This window comes from Phasianus colchicus, chromosome 20, assembly GCF_987193195.1.
Source record: "Phasianus colchicus chromosome 20, bPhaCol1.hap1.1, whole genome shotgun sequence".
NCBI lineage: Eukaryota > Metazoa > Chordata > Aves > Galliformes > Phasianidae > Phasianus > Phasianus colchicus.
In genome coordinates, this window is record NC_143455.1 from 11,158,521 (window position 1) to 11,182,801 (window position 24,281).

Consider the following 24,281-nt stretch of genomic DNA (forward strand, 5'->3'; position numbering starts at 1 on the left):
TACATCCTCTCTACCATCACAAAACCCTTCAGGAACTGAGTCAATCAGAAATAGCATTTTGGGTTGATTTTTATCCAGATGAACTCTCTCCAAGTATTTCAAGTCAACCATCAAAATGGTCTATTTCTGGTTTAACCCTTCTGTTGAAATCTGCATCAGGTTTGAAAGACAGAACCATCTCAGAAAGCATCCTGTCCCACACAATGGGACGTGGTACCTGACCTGCCCACTCTTGCTCCCCATGTCCCAACTTTATTCCTTTCTGCAGCTAAGCTTTCTGTAGAGAACTGCACACAAAAGACCATAAATCCATAATAGTTTCCAAAGGAGGTCTCACTTCATCTTATGTGATGGCAGTAACTTCTGCAACAGAAAAGTCTCACCTGGCCCCTCTGAGAATCCCATCTGCCTTTCGTAAAGCCATGTTAAACAGGTAGCTCATAGCAAACCCATGTACATCCTACTCCTATCTTCACACCTAATGAACTCCCAGCTGATAAACAAGTGCTTACTTGTGCTGCTGCAGAATGTATGCCTCTGCTCTTAGCCCCATGGTTGTTAACACTAAGTGGCTTACAATTATTGTATTCATAAGCAGTCATCCTTTTACTTTATCACTATTTCTTTAAAAGGTTCCCATCTCTTCTACTGCTTGCAACACACCAGACGTCAGGGTGGTGACACACTGGAACAGGTTGCCAAGGAGGTTGTGGATGCCCCATGCCCGGAAGCATTCAAGGCCAGGCTGGATGTGCCTCTGGGCAGCCTGGTCTAGTGGTTGGTGACCCTGCAAGTCGCAGGGGGCTGAAACTGGATGATCATTGTGGTCCTTTTCAACCCAGGCCATTCTATGATTCTATGATCTCTGTGCTCAGCACAGAGTACATGACTGATCTACCAGCCAAACAGAAAAAGAAACATCTGGCTGCTACAGAGCTCTGGTTGCTAACTGAGCCAAGCCATTTTTCTAGCTTGCAGGTCTGTACCAGGAGGGTTTTCCACCCAGTGCTATCAACACTCACAGCCTCTCTCCCAACACAAGTCTCCAGTGTCAGTTGTGATTCATTCCTTATTTTACAGATGTTTTGCCTCTCCATATCTTCTCCAACTTTCAAGAATTTCCTTGGAGACGCTGTATATCAAATGCTTTACTGGACTCAGTGTATTGGAGCTCAGAATCTCAGCTATGACGATTTTCTTCTTTCCACTCCCTGCTCAGAATCAGATAGCAGAATTGCAATAACTGGTTATAAAACATCACCTCTTTTTAAACAGCTTTATCATAAATCCTTGTGCTTGGATTTGCATTTTCATGCAACAGCTCTTTGCAGTGAAGTTTCTCTCATCTCTCTGACTTAAACCTCTCAGACTTTCCAATTTTATTTCATCTCAGATCTGCAATATCCACTTTCAAGTTCAACAACATCATCGTCCTCATTAAAAGGGTAGCAGAGCAATAATTTGGGTGCTGGGTAGACATCTAGTCTGGTTAGTCCTCCCATCATTTCATGCAGAAAAGCCTCTTTCTCTCCTCTTGAGCACACTTATCCACAAGCTACAGATTGAGCTCAAGTTTTTGGGACTTTTTTCCCGCTATTCAGGCTCAGGAGGAGTTCAAGTTACACCTCTCTTCCTCATGCTAATGCCTGTTTTCATAAGAAAAGAAGCAACACAACCAACACCACATCCTGCAGTTGGATTTGCCTCCCTTGGAGCTCCTGACTGTTTCTGTCTGACACTGAGTACTGCTTGCAACCTTTTAACTTCTGCAGCAAGATCTGCCTGTTTACTGAGAGCACATCCACAGCCCTGAGTTCTGCATGCTGGTCATGGACAGCCTGCAAGCCACTCTGCTTCCTCACCACAGGACAAGCTCTGATTCCATCTCTGAGGTCCTCTAACATTCAGCAATGAAAATAAAATCACATAAAGCTGCTGTCTTGGCCTTTGGCTCATTCTCAGTAGCCAGAATAGATAGAAGCTGAAGACTAAAGCCTCAAGTTAGCAGTATGGGACTGCAATTATCTAGGACTGACCAGCCAGCTCAGATCTCTCAGCAGGAGGAGGTCTAGCCTGCACACAGAGGTGATGGTCATCAAGCTTTGGATAAAAGTCCACTTTGTGCTAATTAACTAGAAATCCAGCATGGATAACAAGAGTTTAAATAATTGTTTAGCTAATTTCTGAACTAGGATACAAATGAGCTATGACAAGAAACACAGCAGAAAATGAATTACAAGTGAAGTATCTCAAGCTGAAATTCGAGTTAAAGGAGTCAGATAACCAAAGCAACGCCTTCCAGTGGGTGATTTGGCACCTTGATATCCCCCAGCCCCACTAGTGGGGACAGGATTGTGACTCAGGAATGAAAAGAGCATGTGAGTCAAGAGAAAAATCCATAGCAAAGGCAAGAGAGTGGAGATACATAAAAGGAAAAATGTAGTTCTTATCTCCTACTGATAACAGTGAGAGAAAGTTGGATATAATTGGGAAGGTGTAAATCTCAGCTGTCCATCAGGGGATCTAGGGAAAATGACGCAAAGGGGCACTGGCTGCAACTCCATGGAGGCAATGCCCCTCCGCTCCCTCTCTCCCAGCATCCCCTCCTACCCGATAGCAACAGAAGGATGCTTTCAGCTGAAGTGGCTGCCAGTCAGCTGCTCCTTGATGTCAGCACCTGTTTCGAGCTCAGCAGCACTGGAGCCAGCAAGCAGTGCACAGCCGAGCCGCAGACTGCACTGTTGCATCCCACACCCCGCTCAACCCCGGCTGTGGGACCCACCCCATCGCTGCCACGGATTCCTGGAGGCAATTTGGCCAACTTTGAGAAGAACCTCAGCCCCCGGGGCTAATTACCATGGCCCCCATCAGCTCTTTGCGCAATTTCTCCACGTTGGAGGCTCGGAATAGCTCAGGTGAGTTGGGCTGCAGGGTGCTCTGCTGGGGACTGATCGGCCAGGGGGCCCAAAGGGCAGGGGCCAGGAGGAAGGCCACAGGGAACGCTGGGGCTGTGTCCTATCTGCTATGCTTTCAGCACCCGCGGAAGGACAGCTCCGGGCCCCACCACGGGGCGCTCCCGGGAGACGCAGTGTCCGACGGCGGGGCCCAAGGGGAGGTGGGCTACGAGGAGCAGCCACTGGGGTCTTAGTACTGAGGATGGAGAGGAACATGCCCTGGCAGACGGAGAGGAGAGCAAGACAAAGAATGTAAAATATCACTGGGGCAGGAAGGAGAGAGGCCCCCCAGTCTGCTGCCCTCTGCATGTTATCAGTGTTGTCAGACAAATTGTGTAGGGGCAGTAAGGCAGTACTCTTGAGAGTACAACGGAAGTGTTTAACAAACGATTTTTCGTGCTCAATATCTTCTTTATTGCATAAAAGCACGTTTTAGGTGCTATCTTCTGAGATGCAATAAAGATGTATATTGCTGTGCATTTGGGCATGATTGAAGACTACAATCCAGGCTGATTCTGCACTGTGACTTTTCAGGAATAACAGGGCAGCCAGAGATCTGGAAGCAAGGACAAATCAATGCCTAGAAGTAACTCTTTTGGTATACAAGTACAGCTGCTTGGGTTTGCACAAAATCATCATGAAAAATCAGATTCAGCCATTTCTAAAGCCTCTATGTTCTTGAGATAAGGGGTAACTTTTGAGAATTTGGTAATCACACACTTCTAACTCCATTCCACGAAGCATATATGAAGTCCAGCTTCCAGCTAACAACACTTGTACCTCCTGCTTGTACAAATAGCAACATCAGACAAAATGCTACAGCTCTATACAAACCACACCTCACACAAAACCCTTGGGCTTGTGCATACTTCACTCAAAGATCAGCTGAGTTCATTCAAAAATATTACAAGGGTAACCGTGAGTACTCTATTGATTACACAGCAAAAAAAAGGATATTTTGTTTCAGTTTTCAGCTAAACAACCAGCTTTTACACTTCAACCGTATAATCCATTTCCACTGCACTAGTAACAAAGTTTCAGGCTAAAAGAAAGGAGAGCACAGCTCATAACAGCTACACACAGAACATCAGGACTACAGTCATTTTCCAGTCTCTAATTTTCCATCTTTCAGCATTAAGGAGGTGTGAAATCTGTTTGAAAGTTCAGGAAATACACAAGCTGGATGCTGGAGACAAAGTATCAGGTCTCAAGTGGGATGCTGATAGCACTACTTTATTTACAGCCACTTAAATTGAGCATTTCCTTGCATAGAAGAGCAGCCAGAAGGAAAAGGGACCATTAAATCTCCTATATGGCCCTGAGGAGGCTTACTGCCCCATTGACAGATCAGGTTCTCCTCTGTACCTGTACCTCAGGCTCCTGGCAGGTCTGCTTTGTTCCTTGCTACCTGTTTTATCATCTCATAAAAGCTTTCAGATAAAGTGACACAGCCCCCACTTTATTGGATTCTGGCTTTGCGTATGCCTAAGCTGACTGCATCCTACTACCAGAAAAAAACAACAGTAACTCACACCACACTCCTGGGCAGACAGAGGTAGTACATATTGGTGACACATAACTCTCCAGCCATTGTTCAGGCCAGCAACACAGCGTCAGTTATCTTGCCAGTTCAGCGAAGCTTCTCAGTGACACTAAAGCAAATCTGCAGACATTTGTACTCAAGAATTCTAGATGTTAGTCAGCATATACCATCTGGCAAACAGACACCACTTTGGCTGAGAATGTTTTGTGATTATCTGTCACTTAATCTCATTTACAGTATTTCTCAGTTATGCAGGAGGAGACAACCTCCCTTATCCTATAGGAGTAGGCTGAGAAGACCAGTAGTTAAGAAACTGAAAAGCATTTCCAGTCAGTATCATTCTGAATAACCTACAACTCAATAAAAGACACATGCAGTCTAGGCTTAGGGGCTGTTAGGCATATCTCTGTGACAGCCAAAATACACACAAAAAAAGGTCCCATAGGAAAGGAGTAATGAGATGAAATGAGCTGAGAAAGCTGATTTAAGAGTCTATCACATAGTGCACGTGAAACTTGCAGAATGCCTTAGAACCTAAGGTGCCCAAGAGCAGAAATTTCTATTGTTTGGCACTGCAGGCACGTGGCTTCAAAATGCGATTTAAAACTCTAGTTATTAACAAAGAAAACATGAATTTGATTATGTTCAGGCCTTCCACTTCAAAGCATCACTGCCAATAATCTATCAGGCAACAATTTTGCCTTGGAAATCTACCTGCACCTAGGAGCCAGAGAGCAGCTTTAAGCCATGCTTTTGCTCCTTCTGGGTACAAAATGAAGGACTATACTGGAGCATGCTCCAAACCCTGCCTGTTCCACACACTGGGATTTCTTCTACACCGAAACTACAGAAAGAGAGGCAGAGAAGGGAGACAGGTAGCAGATGTGCTCTGTCCTGATCCTGACAGAGATAGGATATAGCCAGGGTACAGTCACAGATTCCACAATGTGGATAAGCATCAGTTATGTCCTAGCATGGTCAATGAACTTTGCCTCATATTGAACAATTGATAAACTACCCAGCAGACAAGCTGAAGTTGTCAAACAGATTTGGTGTTAAATATATTGGGGTTTTGGCACCAGTAGGGTTTGATTTGCAAAGATGCCTCACCCACTCCTTCAAAAAAAAAAAAAAAGGCTGGACACACAATATTCCCACTATCAATTCTGTCAGACAATTGACAGAGCAAAGAATATCAGCCTGTTAGCCCCAGCAAAACCTAGAAAGTTCCAGAAAATGACAGAAGTATTTCTGGAGAGATGAAGGATGCCTACACAGCCAAAAAAAATTTGGGGTGGGGTATGTGGGTGTTACATGCACTGCACAGCAGAGGAGGAGGTGTTACATTCACAGTTAAGCCTCTCCAAGCACAGCAGAGGGTGCTCCAAACCACATCTTTGGGAGGGATCCAGTTGCAAGATAGGGCAAGCACAAATACCAACAGACTGTTTCTGGATTGCATTTAGGATTTTGGTTTGTTTTGGCAGTAGCAGAGAAGCCAGCACCATACACCAGTGTGATCATGCCCAGTCTCTTCAGCATCATCTGCTTCCTGGGCATTGTGGGGAACCTCATTGTCATTTACACTATTGTCAAGAAGAAGAAGCTGAAGCATAACCAGACAGTGCCTGACGTTTTCATCTTCAACCTCTCCATTGTGGATCTCCTCTTCCTCTTGGGCATGCCCTTCCTCATCCACCAGCTCCTAGGCAATGGCTCATGGTACTTCGGAGCAACCCTGTGCACCATCATCACTGCCCTGGACAACAACAGCCAGATCACCAGCACCAACATTCTTACAGTGATGACCCTGGACCGTTACCTGGCAACTGTCTATCCTTTAAAATCCACCTATGTTCGGACACCATGTATTGCAGCTCTAGTTATCTGCTTAGTGTGGCTCCTCTCCTTCCTGACTGTCATTCCTGTGTGGATGTACGCAGGCCTTATGCCTCTGGCAGATGGGACTGTTCGCTGTGCTCTCTTGCTTCCCAACCCAGAGACTGATATCTACTGGTTCACTCTCTACCAGTTCATGCTGGCATTTGCCATGCCATTGATTGTGATCTGTGTGGTCTACTTCAAGATCCTGCAGCACATAACCACCACTGTGGTCCCACTGCCCCAAAGGAGTCTCCAGATTCGTACCAAGAAAGTTACTCGCATGGCAGTTGCCATCTGCTCTGCCTTTTTCATTTGCTGGGCTCCTTTCTACATCCTCCAGCTGGTTCACCTTGGCATTGATACCCCATCCATGGCCTTCTTTTATGCCTACAATTTTGCCATTAGCTTGGGCTATGCCAACAGCTGCCTCAGCCCCTTTCTCTACATTGCCCTCAGTGAGACCTTCAAGCGCCAGTTCTTAGTAGCCATCCGCCCTTCAAAAGTGCCATGTCACAACAGCAGCAACAACAACATGCCTGCCAACAACAACAGCATGACAGATGCCAGCATATGCCTAAAACTGGCTTCAGAATCCACTCAACAGACTTTGCTTCCAGAGGACTCTCCACACTCAGTGACTGCAAATGTTGCTGTTCACTAAGTGACACTGAAGTAATCACAGCAGAGAGTCTTTTAATCTGTAAATCTGTGGAGGAGAAGCAGCCTCAGGCAGCTCTTTGTGAAGCTACAGACTGCTGGCTTCTTCATTCAAGAGGGCAGGCGCTCAGGTCTGCTGCTTGGCATTCTGTTCCAGCAACAGTTGCTTCCAGTGTCCTTTCCTGTTCAGCAATGAAGGTATTTTCAAGAGCTGGATAGATTTGATGCTAATCCTAAATATTTCAAGTAAAATCAGGCAGATAGCAGTTGTACAGCATCAAAGAACTGCAAACAATTCTCAGAAATACTGCTGCTAACACCAGATTTGTTGCTTATCCTGCCGATGAGCTTATTTTCACACTGCCAGTTCCTCATGCTGTTCTTGTGTCTTGCAGTCTACATGACTATTGGGGAACCCCTGCCAAAGGGCTTTAAACATGGCTAAAAAGCATGCAGTGTGCAGAGATCTGTAAAGCATGAAGATGGGAAAAGGCAGCTCAGGAAACTGAGTTGCTTACACAAAATAACAAATGCCTTACAAACTTAAAGGAAAATTGGATGCCTATTCTGCATGCAAGGCTTTAACAGTCAGAGATTAGGAAATAACTTTACCCATTACAAAGACTAGGAAAAAGACAGCACAGATCAGCTAAAGGCAGGAGATTATACTGAGACTGCACAGGATTCCTCCCATGGGGTAGTGCAGGTATTGTTAAACTCTTCATCAAACACAAAGGAACAGTTCACTGTAGATTAATTTCACGTAAAGTGGCATGAAAAATATCACACAGCACAGAATTATATTACTATACTTATGGTTTCATGCTGCCAGCCACCAACAATATAACCATAACAGAAATTCACTCTTATTCATCTGGACTGTTACCTGCACAGGACTTTCTAAGCTTACAAGTGTAATTAACATACGCTCATGACACTTGCACATATTTAAGTGCAGCTAATACTTCATTCTACACACTAGAGAGTACAGCAATTCACTCACCTTTAGTGATCACAGCAGGCTGGTGTGAAACACTAGCACTTTTGTCATCAGATGCAGAGACGATTTTTGAGTTAATGAATGTTTGTTAAACAGAGCTGTGTTCTTCCATTCCAGGCTCTGCTCACCTCAGAAGCACATCCACACCTATGACTGTATTTTTGTTAGTTTTCTACCCTCTTTTCCTGGACTACAAAGCCAGATAGACACATACAGAACTTGCAAACTATGATCTTAAAAATCTTTGCCCCATCTTAAATGCCAGGAATTCTTACCTGTGCTGGTTTTCATGGGACTTCTTTGGTCAATATTCTGCCTGAAGAGAGCAAAGGTCAAGGAAGGCAAGTTTGTGCCAGTGCAGACTTGCTCTCACGACTACAAAACCGTTGTGTTAACTTTCTCCTACACAGAAGCCAAAGGGATGACAGACTTATTTCTGTACAAGGTGGTGAAGGTTGGGCATCTTTCCCCCCTCCCTCTTAATACCAGCAATTAGGAAAGTATGAGGGAAGGGAAAAAGGGTTTCATTGTCTGAGCTCTCAAAGCAGCACATTAAAGATGTTATCTTGTTTACAGTAAAGGTGTTTATGATTCAATCAGCTTATTCTCACCTTAAATGAGTCAGTCTGACATGGTGCGGTCAAGCTTCATGCTCAAAATCAGCGGGACACAGTGGGCTAATCAAGAAGGGAGGCCAGGACCAGCTGGTCCCATAAAGCAATGCAGCTTTTCTCCTTGATGCCATTTCGGCATGGTTGGCACCAAATACCCTATATTTCAAAGCAGATTCTGTTAACTCAGAGTCTATCATTGTTCTGATATGTATCCAGATTTATGCCTTTGTCTACTCTTCTGTTCATATTTGTTATGCAACACCTCCTGCCCCCATCCCAGTGCATCTGTTGCTAATTGCAGAGACAGAAAACAAAGCACTGCTCTATTTAATAGAAAAAACCCACAGTTCCTCATGCAGATAGGCAGTCTGAAGGGCTGCTGCTGTCTGTGTGAAAAGCATGTTGAGGAAAGCACAGAAATAATGCAGTATGTTTTCCTGCACTCTCACATCTCACATGCAGCCCTTTGTCTCCTTTGCTTGATATGAACTAAAGGAAATCCAACTAAGCATCCAGGAGCACAAGAAGAGACCAAATCTAAATAACACAACCATCACAACACATGGTGGAAAGAACCCTTTCAGGCTAGTTGCTTGGTTTGAGAGCCTGCCATGCTGGATGAAATACACTTCCTTTGTTCTTTTCACCAACGCTTTCTTAATGTGCTTGCTAGCTACCACATCAGACAGCAAGAAGACAGATGGGTTTATTCTCCCCCACTCCTGTTCCCCTCCTCATCCTTTGAGGTGTGGCTGAAACCCATGTCACAGCTGTGCTCTTAATTCCCATAAGGGGCATACTGCCCAGTTTATTTACTTCTACTTCCTGAGCTATCAACAGATATCAACTTCGGCTGTGCTTGCAGGGTTCACTTCCTGGCTCAACCTCATCAGTTAACCCATTTACAGTATCCTCATCCCCACTTACAAACTGTGGACATATGGCAATAAAATCTAATCCTGCCTGCTCCACTGTTGCACCCCTAAGGGAAAGCTGGAATTGAGGTCCCAAAGCCCTGCCAGGTAGCAGGTTAGTGACATCCTTCCCCAAAAACTGATCTCCACATGAAGCTTCTGTACAGCTAATCCTGCCCATGACAGCTGGGTAACCATGATGGAGAGCAGGCATATACTGCCAGGTGGGGAGAGGTGACTCACTGGCCCTTGGGAGTCAGTTGGAATCAGTGTCTTACCAGTCTTCCCTGGTTGCTAATTGAATTTCATTCAACAGACTCACTGGTGGGAGACGAACAACATAAGTTCAGATTGTTTCCAGTCCACTTGCTTCACATTACTCCTGCCTGATGCTGGGGCCACACAGAAACACCATTTTCTGCTTGCATCCAGGAGAACACAGCAATGCATCTGTCCACTCACACTCCTCCTACAGCCTTTCTGCTGCATGGTCAGGGAGGGGACACAGTGCAGGGAAGGAGTCACTAACTGATGAGGGGTTCTCATCTGGAGCCTCCATTTCTAATTGGGGAGGTGGGAGTCATTTGGTGCTTCTAGCTGACATAAGGCATTTGAAAGCATCTGAACAGAGATATCTGCTCCAATGAAGGGAAAGCCTTTGAGAAGAAATGTAGACCCTCATAGGAGTATATTAGAAATGACACCTGCTATTAAATTTTGTGCTGTAATGCTGTAACACAATGGAAAACACAGCAACAATAGAGTAGCAAAGTCTTAGGCTGCAAGTGAGGATAAGCCCAACTGCAGCAGGCAAGGACACAGAAACAAAGGAAAAAAAGCTGCTTACCTTTAGAAGGCCTCAGGTATGGAGGGATCTCTGGCAAAACACCCTTGCCTCCACTGCCAATGCTTAAATGAGGTCTGGGAATGGGTGGATCCTGGCTCCACCCCTTCAGGTCACTCAGATACATTGCATGCACCTGAGCTCCTTTGGCCCTGCTTCCCACCAGGTGCTCAATCACTGTTTCAGGTCCTGACTTAGCATTTCCACTACACATGCTAAGGTCTCAGCTCTGGTGTTTGAAGGAAGCTGAAGTACCTCATGAGGTTTACTAGGTTCCAGTAACCACTAGGAACCAAGCACAGCTCTCACAGCTCCAGATCAGAGGTACCTGCCAACTGCTCTTATAATACTCAGTGCCACCAGGATGACAAAGAGCAGCAGGATATAAACTATCCCCCAAAGCAGCCAGAAGTCTCCCCAGCTGTCTCACTGCTAGACAAGCATGCACAGCAGTCCCAAGCATGGGAGCAGGCTATTACCTTATGTCAATATTAAATAGCAACATTATGCGGGTGGGGAGCAGCTTGACTATTTGGAAAAAAATACAGGACAGTCCCTGAATGCGTGGCAGAATCTGATGCATGCAATACTCATTGGTGCCCCAGGGCTACTGTACATATGTGAACTTTGCAACACACCTCCACAGCAAGTGCTCTAACATCTGCTGCTGATGTTAAGTCCGGGACGCCAAGGCAGTTCCTTACCAGGCAACTTCTTTTATGTAAAGCTTAGCAAAAGACTGCAGGTTTGCGAGTGCTTCTCCAGACCAAAACCCTGGGAAGACATCTCAAAATACACAGGGAGTACAAACACCTTGCAGAGAAGTTATGAAACTTGAACAAAAAGCGTAATCTGTAGCCTTGAACTTCAAACAGCAAGGCTCCTTTACCTCAAGGCAGGCATCCCAGTGCAAGATTGACAATCTACTCAAGAAACCCACAGCATGCCAAGGCACACTGGGAAAATTAGAAAAGCTTCAACCATTCTTTCCAGAGGTCAGCATTTGTCCCAGCCTAGAACAGTAGATCACTGAGGTAAGACAAAGTCTGGTTTTGGTCCATGGTTCCTTGACTTTTCAAGTATAATTAACAATGTGCAGGTTTCAGTAAGTAATTTCAAACATGTTCAGAGAACTGTCAAACAGTACCTCTAGAAATTCATACAGCAGTGACTGAAAACCCAGATTCAGGCCATCACTTAGGGCCTTAACTAGTTCAATAAATGATGATGCTATTACTAGTTTTTCTGCCACAGATCAGAGTCCCAACAGTCACGCTGTAGACTATGAATGATCACAGCAAGACCACTACTACAACACATTCATCAGAAGGAAGAAAGAAAAATTTAAGCTCCTCTATTCCTCATCCATCAGAAGGCAACAGCATAAGCTAGCGAACCATACACACAGTTGTTATGCATTTAATCCAAAGTCCAGTTCTCAAATGTTACTTGAAAATCTTGTCCCTACACCTCACCTGTTTAATCCTTTAGCCCAGAAACCTGCCTCAGAAATCCCCTTCTTATTTAAGTCTTCCCAATGCTGTTCCCATACAATCTGCTGTAACGCACTGCTGTAACAATCACAGACATCACCAGCACCCTACAGCAGCAGGGAATTTGTTAACAGCTCTCAAGCAGACTGGTCCCACATACCCCAGACAAGCTGCAACACCTGACCTTATTATCTTCTGTTCTCACAAGTCCAAGTACTTTAATGGCTATTTAAGGCCTGCCAAATCCTGTTTGAATTAATTGCCAAACATTCCCTTTTTTATATTCTTAAGTAGTTCAAGTTGTCAATACAGTGCTCTCAAAACAAGGAGCTGAGATTTTGGTTATAGAAATATAATTAAGTGTAATAATTAGACAATTAAAAAAAAAAAGAAAACAGAAAAAAAACTCAAAAACATTCTATCATACATCAGTTCTGCTCTATCCAGAACCCTAGGGTCAGCAACAGACAGGGGAGCCAGGAAGAAGCTGCCTTGTTCAGAAGGCTCAAATTCAGCTCTCCCTTGTTTTCCAGTCCAATTTTTTTCCTTTTCACCTGCCATTTCTGACTGCCTTCTTAAGATCCGTCATTTCAACTTCACCCCCCCCCCCCCCAAAAAAAAAAAAAAAGAACAAAAAAGTGGACAAAGCCTGAACAGCCTACCTGTTCTGAGATATACTCTTGAGATGCAGTGTTGGTGCATTTAGCATTACGTCTCTCCAAGCAAATCACAGAATCGCCAGGGTTGGAAGGGACCTCAAGGATCATGAATCTCCAACCCCCCTGCCACATGCAGGGCCACCAACCATTCCACCTAATGCTAGACCAGACTGCCCAGGGCCCCATCCAATCTGGCTTTGAACACCTCCAGGGACGGGGCATCCACAACCTCCCTGGGCAGCTGTTCCAGTACCTCACCACTCTCTCCGTAAAGAATTTCCCCCTGACGTCCAACCTAAATCTCCCTTCCCTCAGCTTAAAACCATTTCCCCTTGTCCTGCTGTCACTCACCCTTTCAAAGAGTTGATTCCCCTCCTCTTTGTAGGCTCCCTTTAGGTACTGAAAGGCTGCAATGAGGTCACCCCGCAGCCTTCTTTTCTCCAGGCTGAACAAGCCCAGCTCCCTCAGCCTGTCCTCATAGGGGAGGTGCTGCAGCCCCCTGATCATCTTTGTGGCTCCTCTGGACCCTCTCCAACAGCTCCCTGTCTTTCTTGTACTGGGGGCTCCAGACTTGGACGCAGTATTCCAGATGGGGCCTCACAAGAGCAGAGTAGAGGGGAACAATCACCTCCCTGTCCCTGCTGGCCACCCCTCTTCTGATGGAGCCCAGGATCCCATTTGCCTTCCGAGCCGCAAGGGCACACTGCTGGCTCGTGTTAAGTTTTTTGTCTAAATGAAGGGCAAGGGTTCCAATGGGGGAGAAGCAATGAGCTTTGGCATCTGCTGTTAGCCTCCTTTGCAGCTCCTCCATAGCCATACGTACTGCTCTGACAATGAAGGTCATATCCTGCTCTACTCCCTGATACCACACACCCATTCTCTCCCTCCTTAGCAGCATCCAGGATCGTGGTCACCTATCCATCCTTGTAATTCTCAGCTGACTATGTGGTTACAAAGTTGCTTTACTAGCACTCAGCTTTCTAAGCAGCTCCTCAACTGCTATTTTAGCTCAAATAAGAACATTTTTCATCTGTCTGTTTTCCTTTACCCTGCTACAAAGAATAACTGCAGAGAGCCCAGGAAATTCCCCATCAGTAGCATTTTAGGTTTGCCGCCATATATAGCTACTCGATAAGAAAGACAGCTGGGACCTACTCAGAATAAGGAAGAAAAGCCTCCTAAACTTAAAGGAACAAAAAACTCCATACTACGAATGCTACAGATATAGTCTCAAGTCAGATATAAAGAAAGCTCACATTAAAAATCCCTGCTTGAGCACAAGAGAAGAAAACAACTAGATTCCCTGCTCACCTCTTTATAAGTGAGAAGAAAGTGCAGTTCCCACTTCCAGCTAATGAGACTCAGCCAGTTAGGGCTGATTAAGTGGTTTCAGCTGGGAAAAGATGAGCTTTATCAGGGAGAAGGTGTTATTGGTGCCTATGTGAACAGCTGGATCCCTCTGTGATAGCTAAGATCCCAGTATTGAAAAGAAATGTAAACTGAGATTAGTCTTGATGTTGCTGGGTCTTACAATCATAGTAGGTGCAAAAAGCAAATTCTGGATTAGAGCCTTTTCCAAACCATTTCCTCTCTACTTTAAGGAAAAACTGAGTTAAACAAGGGGGCAACAGACTGGAATTTGAAAGGAAAAGTATGTGGTATTCTTGAGTTATGCAAAAATCAGGTGGTCTGCCTAAGACAATGAGGTGGAGGAAGAAGGTGCTTTTTTTCTCACTATCTAAGTTTATTTTATTGGAATGAAATTTAACTACTTTTTCGAGGTTATTAGATAGCGATCTCCCGCCTTTAACTTGACTCGTCAGCTTTTCCAACTGTTTTTCTGCTAATTTGGTGTACAGTTCCACTCACACCGCCGGCGAACGGCTTCGGAGCCCGCACTGCGTCTGTTCCCGGCTCTGACCGCCCTCCGAGCCGCCAGGGGGCGTGCTAAGCTCTGTAGCGTTCCGCCGGCGCTAGGGCCCCGCGGAGGGCGGAAGGGGCGTCCCGCGGCGTGCAGCCATGGAGCCGGGCTGCTCGCGCCGCCTGAGGTAGGGGGCAGCGAGGGCGGGAAAGGCCTTAAAAGTGCAGCTCCGGTGGCCGAGGCGAGGATGAGTAAAGTTGGTGGTGGTTGTGTTGGTGCTGCTGCTCTCTAACCGTTTCCCTTCTTCCCCGCAGGCGGAATAGGGGCCCTCGGCGCTCCTGTGGCCAGAAGGAGTTCGCGCCCGACGGCTCTGCCGGGCAGGCCGAGCGTCTGCGGTTGTGCCTGGAGGAGCAGCGGCGGCAGCTGGCTGAGGAGCGCGTGGAACGGCCGTAAGTCTGTGGGCCTCGAGCTTGGGTCCAAGCGGCAGTGGGTGGCATAGCCGGTTTGGATGGGCCCTCGCAGCCCCTTGGTGCTATGGGATGGGCCTGCGGGCCGCGTGCCAGTGGTGCTGCGGTTCGGGCAGCTCTTGGAGCTTCTTGTGCATCAGTTCTGGTGGCTTCTGCTGTGCTCTGGAACTCGTGGTTTCTCTCTGCAGCTGCCTGGCACTTTTTCTGCAGTCACGTGGTAACAGTTTTTCTGTTATTGTTAAGTGGTAGAAACCCTTTGCACGAAGATGCACAGGCTTTTCAGAGTGGTGGCTTTCAGGCAAGGCTGAGTGGGCTGTTGTCTTCCACTGTATATCCATAAACACGTGCCTGGAGCAGCAATGGAGGCTCTCAGAATGGGAAGGAGGTTGGAAGGGTTAAGGTTCCTTTCATATAACAGCCCCTGACACAGGGAAATTGAGGTACTAGGCATGTAACTGTGTTTCCTGCAGTATGGGCTGACATTTGGGTGTTGCCTGGAGGTGCTCATAACTAGTTGGTGATGATAAAATCGTCACCCAGTATTGCTAGATGGAAAGAATGGCAGCTTTCTCAGGCTTTACATTGTAAAAATGCTACCTGAAAGCTTGCTGTTGTTTGACCTTGTTAAGTTACTAGAACAGGAGTTGATTGTGGCTGATATAAAACATGCTGGTAATAAAAAGACCTAATTTTTAACCTTCTCAGGGAGAATCTGGTGAAAGCCGTGTGGAAGCCAGAACAGGGCATTGTGGAGCTGGAGTCCCCTGCGGTGAGTCTGCTGCAGAGTGTACTCAGTACCATCATCTCCTGCTGGCAACTCCTTCTTTTGCTTCTTGAAATGGGAGTGAGCATGGTTGTCAGCAGTGAACAGCCAAAGTCCATCATAGGTTTGTGCTTCTGTTGCAGGGGAAGTTCTGGCACACTATGGGGTTCTCAGAGCGTGGCAAACAGTGTCTGCTGCCTGAGGAGGCTCTGTACTTGCTGGAGTGTGTAAGTAGGCTACTTACGTGTGGATGGGAGCATTGGGCTCTTCAGGAATGACTGAAGGAGCTGTAGTAGCTAGGCGTTTACTCCCCTTTTGACTCAAGTTGAAAGTCAGTTAATGTGTGTTGGTTGTTACTGCAAACTGAGCAGTTGATAAGTTCTCTCTGGTTCTCAAAGTGCTGTCTCTTAGCGTGTTCGCTGTTGGCAGTGTTGGTTTCCAGGCCGTGAGTTCATCTGTTGCATTCTAAAGCAGTCTTTATGCTATTGATAGGATATGTCAGTTGGATCAGTAGCCAGTTCATACAGTTGGTATTATCTTTATCTCACTCATATATCAGATATGATGGTAGAGACTGGGAAAGCGTCTGGATTATCTGCATTACTGTTAGTAAAGTAGTACTAACTCTGGGTTTTCTCTTCACAGACAGCTGTTACCAGTGGCTTAGGTTCACTAATCTAAAGGGGAGCTCTTCTGCCCGTAATCAGATTATGGGCATCTAACGATATTAAGTCTTTATTGCAGTAGCTGAATGGTTTTTTTTGCCTTTTGCAATTTGGCAATAGACCTTAAAATAAATAAATAAATAAAAATCAATTGCTAAGTACAGAATCCATACCAGAAGCAGAGAAGACCAGCTACATGTTTTTTGTTGCTTGTTTTTGTAAATAGAGGCATAGCCTCTGAAGGTTAATTGTTATTGCCTAGGGAAATTTACCTTTGGGATTGAGACTGCAGTAAATGTTTAAAGAGCCACCAACTGGTAGTATCTGAGGATGCCTTCAACTCCCCTTTCTCAGCTTTCTCCATGTTGCTAGTACTAAATGTTTTGTTGTTGTGCTGTGTCCTGAATCACTGAGATATTCAAAATTAAAGGAAGTTATCTCCCAAAACAACTGTATTTCAACTGTTGAGCAGATGCAGTGGTATTAAGGGGTAGTGCTCGGACAAGGAGCTGACAGCTTTGGATAAGAACTTCTTACCTCTCTGCTAAAACCGTAGTGTTGAGGAGGGACTGTAGGTAGTAATCCAGGAAGCGCTTGGGAAGGCAAGGAGGGTGCTAGGTCCAGCTATCAGGACCCAGTGACAAGATGCTGCTATGACCTTGCATAGACTTGTTCCCTGTGATCCTCTAAACATGAGTCTTTATCCCCACAGGGCTCTCTTCAGCTCTTTTACAAAGATGTGCCCATGTCAGTTCAGGAAGCCTATGAAATTCTGCTGTCCCAGGAGGCAATGAACCTGCTACATTACCAGGTGTGTTGGGAGCTCCAGCAGAGGATGAAAGCAGGAAGCTGAGCCCAGCCTTTGCCACGTGACCTTTCCCAGGGACAGAGTAGACAGGAAGGGGAGTTGTTCTGAGTTTCTCCACCTACTGCCACCCCCGCTCATCTTTTTCCAGATAATCACTTCCTGTTTCCCTATCTTTACTCTAGCTCCTAACCTTAGAGTTTTTTTTTTTCCTCTGCCCATGCAATACAGTGTTTACATAGTTGCAGCAGAAGTGAGGAAAGTTCTTTGGTGATAGGGCAGACACTTAATTTTCTTGTTTTCCTTCACTCCAAGGTCTTCAGCCACTTGAAGCAGCTGGGCTATATTGTACTGAGATTCAACCCCAGGTAATCAGCTCTTTCCATGTTGCTTTCTCCTCTTTGAAGACCTCGAGCAACCCTGTGCCTACTCTGCAGCTCTCATGGAACAAACGAGAAGAGGATTTGTCCCCGTGTTCTGTGTCTGTCTAAAGGCTAAAAGTGACACCCTACCCTTTTTTCCTCTTTCCTCGTGAGGAGGTTACTGCTAATATGAAATGTGATGTGAATTTATGATGACTTTAGTCTTTCTTGTGGATTTCTTCTTCCTGGAAGAAGAGTTTTTTGCTGCTGTTTTCTGGAGATTGAGCAAAAGAGTATTTTCTCTACCCTGCCATGCTCTCAGTCTCTGTTGGTGTCTCCTTTCAGCACTGTCCTGTCTCCCTGCGAGAGGCAACTAAACCTGGAAAGTCATTGCAAGAGCTCTGGGAAACACCATCACAAAAGGAGGAGGAGTTCCAGCCCTGGGTAAGGATGTGGCCCAGAGCTGCCTTCCATGCTCTCCCAGGCTACGTTGACTTTGTATAGTGACATTTGTAAGCACTGCAGTGCTATTTGTGAACCCTTTGCAGTGTTCTTTTCTGTCACATCTGTATGTCATCCAGGGCTAATGTGATGCTGCTAAGCTTCCCAAATGGAGTGATGTCAGAATGGAAGCAGAGAGAGATCAGTGCAGAAGAAATGTAGCAGGTGTCTTCTCTCTCTTTTTTAGAGGGACTAGAGACAAGTGTCCATTCTGCACATCTTATGCCTTGTTGATGGAGTTTGCATGTTACGATTGCACAGCAGAGGGTGTAGTTGGGTCGTGATCCTTGTATATCAGCTCTAGAAGTCGTCAAAAATACAAACAGAAGCTAATGTAATGACTAACTTTGCTATTATAATTACAAAAATTTCCAGTAGGTGGCATCATCTTTAAAAAAAAAAAAAAAAATCAGGGAGGAAGACACTGATCTGCGGGTTCTTTCCTGTTACTAAATAAATTGATGCCTAAAGAGCTGTGAAGTTTTTGGAACTGGGAGATAAAACTGCTTGTTTCAGAACTGTTCCATCTTTTCTGTAAGCCAGGGACTGGTGCCAGGCACCAGTAGGATATACTGATAGACATGTTTGTGCCTAGTAGTGCTAGTATCTGAGGTGTGCTCAGTTCAACTGATGTCCATAGTGTTTGCATGGAAGTGCATGGCTCAGCATACAGGATGTGTGGAGGCAGCAGGGTGGGTTGAGAGCGTGTATACGAATCAAGGCTGAGATTCTCTTGACTGTGGAAGTCAAACTTCATGCAGGGCTGCTGAGGTGTTTATTCTACTTCTGGCATTCTCTGTTTGGTTTTGGCCTGTTTGATTGTGGGTTTTTTTCCTCTTCTGTTAAGCATACACCTTCCTTCCAGACATGAGGTTGTAGTCAGGGGTTTGCAGACCTGTCTGCAAACCCCTGACACCCTTGCCATCCTTACTTCAGGACAGTGGAGTGTATTCTTGCTATTACATTGGAGAAAGCAGGGTTTAAAAGGAATAATATATCACCACTAACCCTTAATGGTTTTTGTGCTGCTGTTTCTGTCTTCAGATCATGTGAGAAGAAACATAAGGTATCCGAGGACCTTCCCAAAGCTGAAAGGACCTGTGAAAAAGGCGGACATGACTGTGGAGAACTCAGTTGTGTTCCCTTGGAGGAGAAGCCATTGTCAGAGCAGTTGAAGGAATTGGATACTGGCAATGGAGAGGAGCGGTCTGTCACATCAAACTCAGTTCCCCTTGATACAGGACGAAAGAATGTCCCAGGCCCCTCCTGGAGTCTGGGAACTGGAGGCCAGAAGGCGAGCAGCACTGGCATCCATTTGCCACGCTGGGATTTTACTATGATCTTCTTGCCAAATGTGGCCCCAGATGAGCCATGCGTACATCTGCCCTCACCTGACAACAAGCTTCTGCCAGAAAATGTGCTGGGAAGAGAGGTTGATGCAGCATCTTGGTGCAGACGCATCAACCAAAAAAAGGAGAAGCTGTCACAGAAGGAAAGGGAGCAGCAGGAAAAGGACAGCAAGTACAAGAGCAGTATCAATTCTGACAGGGAAGTGAGGTGCTGCATCAACTGGCAGGAATACAAAGCTCTTTTGAGATGGAGGAGCCAGCAGAGAGTTTGGAGACAACCACCACATATGTGGGGCCAGGCTGTCACACCACTTCTGCAGCCAGAGGAAGCTACCTCATTTGGTAGGGGCTATGGGAGACTACTAAGGACACAGATACTCTCAGTCTTCCACAGCTCTGGGAGAGGCTTGTTTATGCAGCAGCAAAAGGGATGGCCTGGAGATACTAAGTATCAGTTCAGGGGAGTAGTGCTTTGAGAAGAAAAATCTTATTTTGAAGGCCTAGGCAAAGTGGGCACAGATGAGCTGAATGTGGACTGGGGGGAGAGAAGAAAGCTTGTCGTCTTGCCTTTCTGTCTCCTGTAATTTTATGTGGCCCACTCAAATATCAGGATGACAGGGCCTTGGGAGGTCTTCTAATCCATTCTCTGTATCTTGCTGTATTTCAGTCTTTCGTGCTGGACTATTAAGCAGTCAGGGCCAGCAAGTTGCAAAGCACTTTCAGGATGTTCAGGGCTGCATGCTGGGAGGAGGTGAGGAAGACATTTGAAGTATCCCGTGGTGACTCTGACAGTGCTGCCAGCCATTGTCGGAGGAGGAAGACTTTCGTGGGTGGGAGTGGTGGAGTGCTTGGATTGCCCTGGGACAGGAGTAGCTGGTCTGATTCTTTCCTGTTCTTCCTCCCTCCAGCTGCAGTCTGCCAGCAGATCAGTGTGCTGCAGCCTTCCCACATACTGGATGGAGCCTCCCGGTTAGTACCCAGCCAGCCCGTAGCTGGTAGGGTTTGTGGCTGGCCTGTCTTGTGACTGTCCCTGCTTATGAGGTCTGCAAGATGTTCACAACAGCAGCACAGGAGCTATCTGGGATTTTGTTGCATCTGTAGTGAGGTGCTGGCATTTCTACAAAGCACTGGGTCGGGGACAGTGCTGCAGTAACAGAGATGGGGCATTCCAGGCTGATTGTGTTGGGGTTGTTCTCTTTTTCTCACTGTTCCCTTTCTGCACGCCAGCCAGGTGATGTCCTCAAGAGATTTGGTTGGGTTTTACCTGTAACTTATCTCTGTAATGTGCTGCCATCCCTCCTGCAAGGGTCTTAAAGCCTAGGCTCTGGGATTTCTGGTTCTGCTCCTGCCTCAAAGAGTTGATTGTCTGTGTGTTGTTTCGGTAGGATAAAGCAGTTCTTTGCTTCTCTGTCTGCTGATGGTACCTTTTGCAAGGGATTGCAATGAGAGGCAAGTGACTGCTTGCTCCGATCTGATTACAGAAAGTGGAAGGTCTAGAAAGTAACTACAACAGCCCGAGGTTCAGTCCCTTGAGAAGAGAAGCCTTTCAAAGGGCTCAAACTAGCAAGGCTTCTAGAGCTTTTATTCATTCTTTATCTGCAGCATCTTTACCCTGCGGTGTTTCGATCCCTTAGGTATGTGCATGTTTTCCCTCTCCTGTAGGCTACAAGAGGACTTGAAGAGTATCAAGATAGACTTCAACGTGTATCAAGCAGATGCTGTGGCCAAATTTAAGAAGACAAACCCTGGGAAGCCATATGTCAGGATGTGTGTTCGAAGGTATCCATGGGTCTTAAGCTGTGATTTGAAGTTTGCAAAGTCCTAATGATTTGTGAATGACCCAGGATTCTGTGAGCTTTATAGTTCATCAGAATGCCTCTCTTAGGAGGATGATCCTAGTCAAGTTTGTTGGTGGTTTGTTTTTTTTTTTTTTTAGTAGAGTTCTTGCACTCAGCTAACCCACCATATCTGGTTGTCTGTTTGTTACTTTCTGTAAGTGTTACTGGAGTCAGGAATAAGAAGCCACAGTTATATAAGCAATGTGTGTGAAACTCACATAGTAGTAGCTCAGTTTTTTAGGGTAGCTGAATCTTCAGCCAGTGCTGATCCTTGTGGCTTTCTGCAGCAGAGCACTTCCTCAGAGCAAGCCCAGGGCTATGAGTTTAATATTTTAGTCTTTGCCATGTGTAAGTTTAAAATCAGTACAAACAGAAGATAGGTGTTTTCCTTTCTTGCTGGATCCAGAATCTAATACTTAAATTCTGTAGGTAGGTACAGAGTCCTGTCCCCAGTCTAGTATCTTAATTTTGGTATATTAAAGAACTGTCCCTCTTCCACTCTGTGCAGCTGTAGTAGACAGGAAGGAAGGCAGTAGTGCAGTTTGACAAAATCTCTGTCATTGACAAGTGGGATGATCCTTGCTGCATAAACACTTCCATCCATGAGCAAGCTCTGTAGAATTAAAAGAAGGGGAAAAAAAAAAATCAGGTCTTGATCTGAGTAGCCTAAAGATCTTCCAAGCACAAAGGTGTTAAGATTGCATTGGGTTGGCAACTTGCCAGTGGCCCTGTGAGCTGCATCTTATGGGCACAGAGAATTGTGCAGATGCTTTTGTTTTTGGCAAAGGATTTGACAGCTTCCAGTTCCTGACTTAAAACATACTTTTGGGGGGTTGGCAGCTTCCTGCTTTGTTTGAAAAGGATGGAGGGGTTTACTAACTCCTAAGACCAGAAGGAGCTGTTTTCTTGCTGACCAGAACAAATTTGTTTATATATTCTTGCTCTGAGAGCAATGGGCTGTTTTTCCTCTCTACAGCTTTGATGAGCAAGTCCCATCCCTTCGGGCTTTGAAGCAGATCACACATCAGAGTGGGGACGTCCCAGTGGTCTTTGCTCTGGTGGACCATGGAGAAATTGCCTTCTACTCGCTAAAGGAATTCAAGCTGCCAGTTGATGCTAACTACTGAAGACATTAACTGAAATGGCGTGGGCTGAAGGAAGGATCTTCACTCAGGATTTGCTTTCTTGATTAATGAAATATTACAGAAAATAGAGCCAGTGGTAACCAGATGTTATTTTAGGTGGTAGCACTGTATTTGCTGTTAGAGGTTTCACCCAAATGGGAGTTGGCTCATGCATGGCAGCAAAATGCACTGAAAACAATGGGCATTTCTGGACTGGAGTACACACCCTGTTCTTGAAGGTGTTGGTTCTGCAGCTTTCTCATCTGGACCACTAGCCTGCCTTTCCTGTGTCATGGCTGATCTGTGGAACATTAGAAAGCGCTCTACTGCTGTAAAGCCCTTATTATATTCTAGGAACCACCATGCTAGGCCAGCTGAGCAATTGGAGTCACTGACATCAGCCAAGGGCAGAAAAAGCTGATCAGATCAGTGGTGGTGTCCTGAGCCTCCATCATTTGTTTGCTCCAACAGATCAGAATCTTATCCAATAGTTGAAAATGAAACAGCCATAAAATTCAGCCACCCTGATAAAAAATTTTCAGGCACTTGAGAGCTGGAAACTTAGTACCTTGCACACTATCTCATTACTCAGAGACTGCAGAAGGCCCCAGAATACTGCAGATGGTGCCTAGCCTCCTGCTGTTGCAGTTGGGCTGAGATGTATTTTGACTGTACAGCATTATGCCATATTAGAGTTATACCACCAGTATTGGCATGCTGTATCTGTTAGTCTTAGCATGGCTTCACTGCAGCCCCTGTTTTAACCTGATGTCCTCTTTTCTGGCTGTGGACTTTTATTTGTGTTTCTCAAGTGAGAGATCCCTGTGTAGAGAAAGAAGGTAGAAGTACCTTCTGAGCCTTCCAGGCCTGTGGCTGTTGTGCTCCGAACCAAGGACATTGTTGCTTTCAAGGCCTTATCATGTGAGTGTTATATCCAGGTACCAAATTTGCTTTAGAATCTATGCAAAAGTACCAGTGTCAGGTGCCAGAAAGTCTGCTTAGTGAGTGCTGAGCCCAGCTGTGTTCAGTATCTAGGATTCTTTAGAAGTGTAATAGCAGCTGTTTTAGATGTATCTTATGTGATATTTCTTTAGTTCCTTTTGGAGGTGGGGAGAAGTTTAAGCAATAAAGAACCTTTTCCAATTGTGCAGGCTTCTCAGTCTGTTTCTTAACTTCCCCCAAAATGTGAGTTACACAGAGAGATACTTTGGGGAAACTGCTGGGCTCCTAGTAGCACCATTGGGTGAATGCCTGCTCATAGTCCTGTAACCATGAGGCTATGTAACTCCTACGCCTGTGTTTGGATCCTACTTCCTTGTTCCAAGGAGGGCAGTGTGACTCAGAGCCTGGAGGAGCCTGCTTCCCCATGCAGTTCCTGTTGGCACACAACACCTTGTGATCTTCCTCCTGTGCGGTTGTAAGTATTGTAGCTCAGAGTGGCAGCAATCTGCTGCAAGCACTGTTCTTGTTCCTGCATCATTCACTCACTCGTGTTACCTGGAATGCTGGAATTCAGCAGGACTTTGCTACGGTAAGGGTCTGACAGCTCGTCCTACACAAACTCCTCTTCTCTGCCTGGAGGCTGTGCTTTTGCTTTGGTAGTCCTCCTTAGAAGCTGGGGCAGTTGGCAGTTCCAGTCTGTGCCTTCAGCACTCACTCAGACTGTTTTGCAGATTAAAAGGCAGTGGGAAGAGAATTTCTAAGAACAGACACAGGACAGCTCCAGTCTGACATAGGGTTCTTGTTTGTCCTGGAATTAGGTCAAACTCATTCATGTTGATTTCAGTCAGTCCCATCTGTTTATGCCAAAGTGGCATTGCACTGAGGAATTCTACAAGAGCCACCTAGTTTCAAGGTTTCAAGAGCCCTAGAGTTTCACTGGGGCAGAGACTGCCTGATTCAGCACAAAACAATTACAACTTAATAATCACTGCAGGGAGGATTGAGAAACTGGCTGCCTTGCTCAGCACCACAACATCAGACA

General features: G+C 45.8%; 2 protein-coding genes and 1 long non-coding RNA gene across 5 annotated transcripts; 2 read left to right on the forward strand and 1 right to left on the reverse strand.

Moving 5' to 3' along the window:
- Positions 1-2,855: 2,855 nt before the first annotated feature.
- LOC116232321 (melanin-concentrating hormone receptor 1-like) lies at positions 2,856-7,493 on the forward strand. Its single transcript, XM_031598591.2, has 2 exons — positions 2,856-2,915; positions 5,985-7,493. Exons 1-2 carry the CDS (start codon positions 2,858-2,860, stop codon positions 7,040-7,042), a joined length of 1,116 nt encoding a protein of 371 aa, XP_031454451.2. The 5' UTR covers positions 2,856-2,857; the 3' UTR covers positions 7,043-7,493.
- On the reverse strand, positions 7,437-8,804 carry LOC149915387 (uncharacterized). Of its 2 annotated transcripts, none has more exons than XR_016459054.1 (4): positions 8,650-8,804; positions 8,314-8,354; positions 8,042-8,191; positions 7,437-7,505 (listed from the first exon to the last, which is right to left on the reverse strand). It is a non-coding gene; the product is annotated as an uncharacterized LOC149915387 (long non-coding RNA). The 2 variants fall into 2 exon arrangements; XR_016459053.1 differs by having other exon boundaries at positions 8,314-8,440.
- Positions 8,805-14,542: 5,738 nt separating this feature from the next.
- TSEN54 (tRNA splicing endonuclease subunit 54) lies at positions 14,543-23,445 on the forward strand. Of its 2 annotated transcripts, XM_031598612.2 has the most exons (11): positions 14,543-14,610; positions 14,738-14,872; positions 15,596-15,659; positions 15,797-15,880; positions 17,031-17,129; positions 17,439-17,491; positions 17,831-17,929; positions 19,031-19,677; positions 20,244-20,304; positions 20,998-21,114; positions 22,150-23,445. In XM_031598612.2, the coding sequence occupies exons 1-11, from the start codon at positions 14,582-14,584 to the stop codon at positions 22,298-22,300; spliced, it is 1,539 nt and encodes a 512-aa protein (XP_031454472.2). In that variant the 5' UTR covers positions 14,543-14,581; the 3' UTR covers positions 22,301-23,445. The 2 variants fall into 2 exon arrangements, with proteins under 2 accessions (XP_031454472.2, XP_089977908.1); XM_090121782.1 differs by lacking the exons at positions 14,543-14,610; positions 15,596-15,659 and having other exon boundaries at positions 14,736-14,872.
- The last annotated feature ends 836 nt before the right edge of the window (positions 23,446-24,281 follow it).

Excerpts from the sequence above, each read along its gene's own strand:
- TSEN54 (XM_031598612.2), top strand. The coding sequence starts at position 14,582 with ATGGAGCCGGGCTGCTCGCGCCGCCTGAG. Across the intron at positions 17,130-17,438 it reads TGAACCTGCTACATTACCAG|GTCTTCAGCCACTTGAAGCA; the intron begins GTGTGTTGGGAG and ends CTTCACTCCAAG. Across the intron at positions 21,115-22,149 it reads GTCAGGATGTGTGTTCGAAG|CTTTGATGAGCAAGTCCCAT; the intron begins GTATCCATGGGT and ends TCCTCTCTACAG.
- LOC116232321 (XM_031598591.2), top strand. The coding sequence starts at position 2,858 with ATGGCCCCCATCAGCTCTTTGCGCAATTTCTCCACGTTGGAGGCTCGG. Across the intron at positions 2,916-5,984 it reads GGAGGCTCGGAATAGCTCAG|TAGCAGAGAAGCCAGCACCA; the intron begins GTGAGTTGGGCT and ends TTGTTTTGGCAG.